We start from the raw sequence: 7432 nt of genomic DNA, 5'->3' as shown, positions 1-7432 counted from the left end.
CCCCCGCTCTCTTGTTTGCCTTGTTGCTCAACGCCGGGGGGTGGAGGCGGGGGACAGCCGGGGGCTCTGGGGGCGCCGGGGGCGAAGGCTGGCGGGGGTGGCACCGCTGTCCCCTCCTGCGGCCACGCTCGGGGCAGGCGTGGGGCGCACGTGGCCCCGTGCGGTGCCCCGGGATTTCGGGGCTGCCTCGCTCCCAGCCTCGCCTGCGCCCTCCTGGTGGGGGTCGCGGGGGCCGTAGGGGTGCCGGGACATGGCGGAGGCGCAGCCGCAGCCGGTGTTGGAGCTGTTTTCCTGAAATCCTTGGCTTATCTCCCTGCCCCCACTGCAGCGATAGGGCCTCCTGCGAAGGTGCCGAGCGGCGCTGCGCCCCGGCTGACTCATCCTGCGGATGATTCCTGCGCGCTGACGGCCACGGGGGCTTCGCTGCGGGGCCCTGCCCGGGGAGGGGGCTCCAGGAGCAGAGCTGGAGCCGGCAGCACCAACCCACACCGAGCCCAGAGCCCCCCGGCTGCGCTTCCCCAGCGCCCGCGGGCAGCCAGGCCCCCTCTGCAGCGCTTCCCTCCCTCGGGTGCCGTTCACCTCGGCTTCGCCAGCTCCTGGCCAGCAGCTTGTCGTGGTGCTGCCATCACTGCTGCTTTCTTTGCCCCCCAGTTGTGCCTCGAGGTGCCCATCCTGATCCCCAGGCTGCCCCCAGACCCTACAGGGTGGGAGCGCTCCACCAGGATGTGGCGTTGGCCCCCTGCGTGTGCTGCACCCCGCTGCATCCCCCTGGGGGTCAAAGACGGTGCCAGGAGCCTCCTTCCCAAACCAGGCTTCCCCTGGGGCAAGGGGAAGCTGTGGGCAGGGGAGGGGAGCAGCGGGCAGGGGGGCTGCCAGGGTGCCACAGGGGATGGGGACAGGGACAGGGATGCGGTGCCCGACCACTGGGCTGGGTTTGGGGCTGTGGAGCCCGTGGTGCCCCAGAGCAGGGAGCATCGCTCCCCCATGGGCAGCTCCCCCGTGGCATCGAGCAGCCCCTCCTGGTGCCCGGTGCTCCTCCGCAGCACTGTCTGGGGCTGTGCCCTGCTCTGTGCCCAGGCCCCACCGGGCTCCTTCCCTTGGAGCTGTTGCTCTGGCTGCTGAGCAGCTGGGCACCAAGGAGGAGTTTTGGGGTGGCTGTACCGGGGTGCTGTGCCCGGGCTGGCTGCTTGCTCGGGGCTCAGCCTTTGCCTCACTTTGCCCCGGTGATGCTGGCACGGGCACGCAGCAGCCCCTGGGCACGGCTCCAGGCCCTCTGCACAGGGCCATGCTGGGAACTGGGGGGATGTGAGCAGCGGGGGGCTCGGGGAAGGAAGGGGCAGGGGCCCACAACAGCGGAGGAAGCGGGGCGAGGGGTTGGGGTTCAGCAGGCCAGATCCCTGCGGGTATAAACCTCGTCCCCGGGCTCCCGGCCAATCCCTGGGGGCTGCCGAGGGGCCCTGGTGGGGCCGGAGCAGCGGGCAGGAATCTGGGTCACCCGGAGCGTAAACAGGCTCCTTGGCCAGCGAGCCGCGTCCCGCGGGGAGCTCCTGTTTGCTCGGGGCCCTGCCAAGCCGGCGCTCCTTGGCGTGCTGGCCCGCGCCCGGGCTGTGCGCACGATCCTTGAACTCCACGCGCCACATCGCCCGCGCCGGGGAGTGATTTCTTGGGCTGCAGCGCTGGCTTATCTCCGGCGGGAGCAGCCCCTCCTGCATAAATAGCAGCCGCGGGGAAGCAGCGGGCTCACACGGGACGAGCAGCAGCAGAGCGGAGCCAGGAGAGCGCCGGTAAGAGCCCGCGCTGCCCCGGCACGGGATGCTCACACGGGCTGTCCCCGGCTCCAGGGCTGCTCCAGGACCCCCAGCTGGGGAATGGGGCCGGCGTCCTGCCCCGCAGCAGGAGGGGGCCACGCAGGGACTGTCCCACACCCAGCGGGGGCACCCCTGGGGTGTCTGCTGCTGGGTCAGGGGGCTCGGGTGCTGGGCTGGCTCTGCCGAGGGCTCCCCTCACCCAGCTGCCTTGCTCTGCCCCCAGGTTCTGCCCGAAGATGAAAGTCGTGGTGGTGACCCTCGCCCTGCTCTTCCTGACGGGTAGGTCCAAAGGGGGGCAGCGGGGACGGGGACGGGGACGGGGCAGCTGAGCCTGCTGCAAGTGCTGCGGGGAGCACCCGGCTTCCCAGCTCTGAGCCAAAACTCAGCCACGAGCCGTCGGTGGTCCCAGGAGCACCCCCGGGGCGGTGAGGGCTCAGTGGGTCCCAGGCACAGCAGCGGGGCTGGATCTGCCCAGATCTCCTGGCCACCCGTCCTGAGCACGCCGCCCGTCCCCGCAGGCACCCAGGCCCGCTACTTCTGGCAGCACGATGAGCCCCAGGCGCCCCTGGACCGCCTCAGGGACCTGGTGGACGTCTACCTGGAGACCGTGAAGGCCAGCGGCAAGGATGCCATCGCCCAGTTCGAGGCCTCTGCCGTGGGCAAACAGCTCGAGTAAGTGGGGAGAGGGGACGGTGGGGGGGTCCTGGCGACCGTGTCCCCGCGCCCGGCGCCGTGCCTGACCTCGCCGTGCTCTCCCCAGCCTGAAGCTGGCCGACAACCTGGACACGCTGGGCGCCGCCGCCGCCAAGCTGCGGGAGGACATGGCCCCCTACTACAAGGAGGTGCGGGAGATGTGGCTGAAGGACACCGAGAGCCTGCGCGCCGAGCTGACCAAGGACCTGGAGGAGGTGAAGGAGAAGATCCGGCCCTTCCTGGACCAGTTCTCCGCCAAGTGGACGGAGGAGCTGGAGCAGTACCGCCAGCGCCTGGCACCCGTGGCCCAGGAGCTGAAGGAGCTCACCAAGCAGAAGGTGGAGCTGATGCAGCAGAAGCTGACCCCGGTGGCCGAGGAGGCGCGGGACCGCCTGCGCGGGCACGTGGAGGAGCTGCGCAAGAACCTGGCCCCCTACAGCGACGAGCTGCGGCAGAAGCTGAGCCAGAAGCTGGAGGAGATCCGGGAGAAGGGCATCCCCCAGGCCGCCGAGTACCAGGCCAAGGTGGTGGAGCAGCTCAGCAACTTGCGCGAGAAGATGACCCCCCTGGTGCAGGACTTCAAGGAGCGCCTCACCCCCTACGCCGAGAACCTCAAGACCCGCTTCATCTCCCTCCTGGACGAACTCCAGAAGACCGTGGCCTGAGCTGGCGTGGCCAGGGACTGACCCCGTCCCCCCGTCCCGCTCCCGCAGTGCCCCCGCTCCGCCCGGCACCCGGGGTGGCCGAGGGGACCGGCTCCGGGGGCCCCGGGCCAGGCCAGCCCTGGGGAGCCCCCCCCGGGGACCAACTCCTCGCACACCCCCTTCCCTCCCCGAACCGGAGTCTGTCTCAGCTTCGCCTCTCTTTTATCAAATAAACACGACTTAAGTTATTGGAGCTCACTCAGTCTTTGCAGTGGATGCTGGAGGGGGGCAGCCTGCGGGGGGGGGGACGCGTGGGTGCAGTGAGTGGCACCGGGCTCAGCCGCATCCCTCTGGCACAGGGAGAGGGTCTGAGGTCTGGGGGGGCCTGGGGAAAGCAGGGAAGGGAGGTGGCAGGGTGGGTGCCCGGGGCTCTCCCTGCTGCCACCGCACACCTCCGAGCCCCTTGGGTGCTGCTCCCAGCTCTGCCCCAGCTCTGTGCCTGCCGCAGCCCCGCGGCTCTCCCTGCTCCGAGGGCTCTGAGCTGGGCCAGCACAGGCTTTGTCACACCGAACGCATTGAGAAGCATCTGCCAGGGTGGGCAGGCACGGTGGGGGCTGCTCTGGTGTTGGCTGAACCCCCCCAGCTTGCAGCCTCCGCATCTCCTCGGCACCTCAGACGTGTGTGTGTGTGTTGGTGCAGCGCGGTGCTCACCCACGGCAGCGGTGCACACCCCCGGCCCGTGCCCTCCCTCACCCACGCTGCGCGCTCCTCCTCGCCACCCCGTGCCCCCAGTGACCCCCGGCACAGCCATCCACCTCGCTTCAGCTCCACTTTATTACAAGAACCGCCACGGAGGGCACGCGTCGCTCCGTGGGGAACCCGCACCCGGCCGCCCCCCGCCAGCCCGCAGCGGGGCTACACGCCTGGCGTCAGCTTCCAGAGCTCCGAGAGCTGCTCCTTCACCCGGGCCAGCTGCTGCTTCACCACGTCGGCGTTGTCTGACAGCCATTTCCTGCAAGGGGACCGCAGTCAGAGCACGGCACCGAGGGCAGAGCACGGCACCGGGTGCGCACCGGTGGGCAGGGGGCAGGGGGCAGGGTGCCCGGCTGGTTTTGGGGTGTGGGGGCCACCTGGCTTGCTGAGCTGCCTCTGACTCCTGCACCGTGGTGAAGACCGACTTGACCACGTCGGTGGCTTGCTTGACGTACTCCTGCACTTTCCTCACCACCGTGTCCGTGTCATCGGGAGTGTCGGCCCCTGCGAGCACAAGCCCGGTGGGAGCGCTGCGTGCGCACCCCTGCGCCCCGCGCCCCCCGAGCTCCCTCCAACCCCTTCCTCCCGTCACCCTTACGTGCTCCCACCGCCAGGACGGCCACGCAGACGAGCAGGAGCAGGACTGAGACCTTCATGGCTGGGGAGAGAGCAGAGCACGTGGCATGGGGTGGTGGGCGGGGGCCCCGTCCCCAACCCCTTTTGCCCAGTGCCTGGCGCCTGGCCCGGCCCTGACGCTTTCCGGGGGCTTCCCCACTCACCTGGGCGCGCTGTGCCAGGGCTCTGCTCCGTGGGGGCAGCCCCAGCCTCCCACTTTATACCCTCCCCAACAGCCGCCTCCAAGGGTGCTTGCGCAAAGGTCAGCGGCGGAGTGGCCGCGGGGAGGGGGCGCGTTCCCAGGTTTGCTCTGGATGGGTTTTTCTCCCCCCCGTTTGGAGTTGAGAAATCCCCCAGCACCGGGGGCCAAGGCTGCAGGGGCTGGCTGGGGGCTGTGCATGTGCGTGTGCACACACGTGTGCGCGCAGCCACGCCGGGCTGAGGGTGGCCGTGGGGACAGGCCCGGGGCTGCCGTGGGCTCGCACGGCACAAGGGTGACATCCAGTGGCACCCGCTCCCGGCCTGGGACAACGCAGGGCTGCTTCTGCTCAGGGGGCCCTGACCCCGGGGGGCTGCTGGCAGTGCCCAGGCTGTGTCCCCAACCCCGGGCACCCCGAGGTGCTGAGGCTGGGAGCAGTGCAGGGCCTTGGCCGTGGCTCTCTGGACCCAAGCATCACCAGTGCCTGGCTGCTCCCTCCCACTGCCACCCCTGTGCTGCGCCCCAGCACCACACATCTCCACCAGCCTCCACTCCGGCATGCTGTCCCCCTCTCCCCCAGCCTCCCCGTCCCAGGAGGGTCTCAGCCCCTTGTCCCCGTGCTGCCCCCAGCCCCTCGCTGGGTTTGCCCGCACGCCCTGGCAGCGCTGGCCTTTGGCACCCAAGCAGAGGGCTGGCAGAGCCACGGGTGCTATCAGCACACGTCAGGCCCTTCCACGTCGCGACCTTGCTAAAGTCCAAGCCCGGGACCCGTGGCGCAGGCCTGCGTGGAAGCGATGAGGCTGCTCGGGGAGCATAAATAGCCGCCGGCGCTGCCCGGCTCGGCAGGTCCTGCAGGAAGCAGCAGCACAGGGGAGCCTCTCCTGCACCGCTCAGGATGTCCCCGAAGGCGGCCGCCCTCTTCTTGGCGCTCCTCGCCATCACGGGTGAGGCATCGCAGGGGCCGTGGGGGGGTTGTGGGGCTGAGCACGGGGCTCTGCCTTGGGGAGGGGACCTGGCGTGATGGCCGGGGGGGTCTCTGAGCGCGGCGGTGCCAGCGCTGACCCCGTGTCCGTGTCCCTGCAGGGACGCAGGCTGATGTCAGCGCAGACCAGGTGGCCACCGTGCTCTGGAAGTACTTCAGTGAGCTGGGCAGCAATGCCAAGGAGACCGTGGACCAGCTGCAGCAAGCCGAGATCACCAAGCAGATCAAGTGAGTGCAGGGGCCGCTGCGGCACTGGGGGCTGCGGGGCAGGGGAGGGCGCTGGGTGCTGGGTGCTGGGTGCTGGGTGCTGGGCACTGACCACCCGCTCTCCGCAGCACCCTGCTGCAGGGCAACCTGAAGAGCATGAACTCGTACACGGAGGAGCTGCAGCGGCGCCTGGTGCCCTTCGCCACGGAGCTGCAGGCGCGGCTGGCGCAGGACTCGCAGCGGCTGAAGGAGCAGATCCGCAGGGAGCTGGCCGAGCTGCAGGCCAAGCTGGCGCCCTACGCCGACGAGGTGCACCAGCAGATCGGCACCAACATCCGCGAGCTGCAGGCCAAGCTGAGCCCCTACGCCGAGGAGCTGCGCTCGCAGGTGGACCGGGGCACCGGGGAGCTGCGGCGGGCGCTGGAGCCCTACGCCGCCGAGCTGCGGGAGCGGCTGCAGGACAACGCGGGCAGCATCCAGGCCTCCCTCAGCCCCTACGCCCAGCGGCTGCAGCAGCAGATCGACAGCAGCGTGGAGACCCTGCGGGGGCAGCTGACGCCGCTGGCCGACGACCTGAAGGGGCAGGTGGCGCAGAGCGTGGAGGGGCTGCGCAAGGGGCTGAGCCCTTACGCCCAGGAGGTGCAGGACGGCCTCAACCGGCAGCTGGAGAGCCTCTCGCTGCAGATGGAGCGGGCGGCCGAGGAGCTGCGCGCCCGCCTGGCCACCAACCTGGAGGAGCTGCGCTCCCAGCTCAGCCCCCTGGCGCTGGAGCTGCAGCAGGCGCTGCAGAGCGACGCCGAGGGGCTGCAGCAGCGGCTGGCCCCGCTGGCCCAGCAGCTGGAGGAGCGCGTGGGGCAGACGGTGGAGGCTTTCCAGAGGCAGGCGGCCCCCGTCGGAGAGGCCTTCGGGCAGCAGCTGGTGCAGCGGCTGGAGGAGATGCGGCAGAAGCTGGAGTCGGGCACGGCGGGCGTGGAGGACCACCTGGACCTGCTGGAGAAGGAGGTGCGGGAGAAGGTGGCCACCTTCCTCAGCACCACAGAGCAGGCAGAGGAGTGAGCCCCCCCCCGCTCCTCCAGTAGCATTTGGGGCTTCTCCGCGGGGTGGAAATAAACTGGCGCCTTGTGATGCACTCGATGTCTGTGTCCGTCCTTCCCCTGCCCCCTGCAGTCCCGAAACCCCTGGGTGCTGCTCGGCCTCCCCTCTGGATTTGGGCCCGGGGACAGAGGTGTGGCTGGGAGGGGGCCAGGGCAGGCTGTGGGCTCTGCGTGGGGGCCAGGAGCCTTTCAGCCAGGTGAGCACACCACATGGGGCTGGCTGCCCCCATGCGGGGGCTGAGCCTGGGGTGTAACCGCGCTGCAGTGCCACGATGGCTCAGTGGCACCTGGGCCCCCCCGGGGCTTTGGACAGGGAGGTGTGATGCCGAGCATCCCCGCTGCAGCAGGACCGGGGCACCCTGGGGCTCACAGTGGGGTCTCATCAGCACCCCCAGCTCCACCAGCAGAGCACCCCGGGGTGCTGGGGGCGACCTCTT

The 7432-nt window shown here is 70.3% G+C and overlaps 3 protein-coding genes across 3 annotated transcripts; 2 read left to right on the top strand and 1 right to left on the bottom strand.

Annotated features, from left to right (window-relative positions):
* The first annotated feature begins 1685 nt into the window (after positions 1 to 1685).
* APOA1 (apolipoprotein A1) lies at positions 1686 to 3398 on the top strand. The gene is made up of 4 exons (XM_084301549.1): positions 1686 to 1784; positions 2032 to 2087; positions 2327 to 2480; positions 2569 to 3398. The coding sequence occupies exons 2-4, from the start codon at positions 2045 to 2047 to the stop codon at positions 3164 to 3166; spliced, it is 795 nt and encodes a 264-aa protein (XP_084157675.1). The 5' UTR covers positions 1686 to 1784; positions 2032 to 2044; the 3' UTR covers positions 3167 to 3398.
* Positions 3399 to 4060: 662 nt separating this feature from the next.
* On the bottom strand, positions 4061 to 4759 carry APOC3 (apolipoprotein C3; the record flags this gene model as incomplete). Its single annotated transcript, XM_084301638.1, has 4 exons — positions 4678 to 4759; positions 4497 to 4556; positions 4276 to 4402; positions 4061 to 4157 (listed from the first exon to the last, which is right to left on the bottom strand). Exons 2-4 carry the CDS (start codon positions 4552 to 4554, stop codon positions 4061 to 4063), a joined length of 282 nt encoding a protein of 93 aa, XP_084157764.1. The 5' UTR covers positions 4555 to 4556; positions 4678 to 4759.
* Positions 4760 to 5607: 848 nt separating this feature from the next.
* On the top strand, positions 5608 to 6957 carry LOC311218780 (uncharacterized protein; the record flags this gene model as incomplete). Its single annotated transcript, XM_084301633.1, has 3 exons — positions 5608 to 5656; positions 5796 to 5922; positions 6030 to 6957. The coding sequence occupies 3 exons, from the start codon at positions 5608 to 5610 to the stop codon at positions 6955 to 6957; spliced, it is 1104 nt and encodes a 367-aa protein (XP_084157759.1).
* Positions 6958 to 7432: the final 475 nt, after the last annotated feature.

This window comes from Netta rufina, assembly GCF_964035555.1.
Source record: "Netta rufina genome assembly, chromosome: 25".
Lineage (NCBI taxonomy): Eukaryota > Metazoa > Chordata > Aves > Anseriformes > Anatidae > Netta > Netta rufina.
This window is presented reverse-complemented; position numbering and strand designations above follow the sequence as displayed.

Coding starts and splice junctions, on each gene's coding strand:
- APOA1 (XM_084301549.1), top strand. CDS start 2,045: ATGAAAGTCGTGGTGGTGACCCTCGCCCTGCTCTTCCTGACGG. Junction 2,088..2,326: donor CGCCCTGCTCTTCCTGACGG/GTAGGTCCAAAG, acceptor CCGTCCCCGCAG/GCACCCAGGCCCGCTACTTC. Junction 2,481..2,568: donor GCCGTGGGCAAACAGCTCGA/GTAAGTGGGGAG, acceptor TGCTCTCCCCAG/CCTGAAGCTGGCCGACAACC.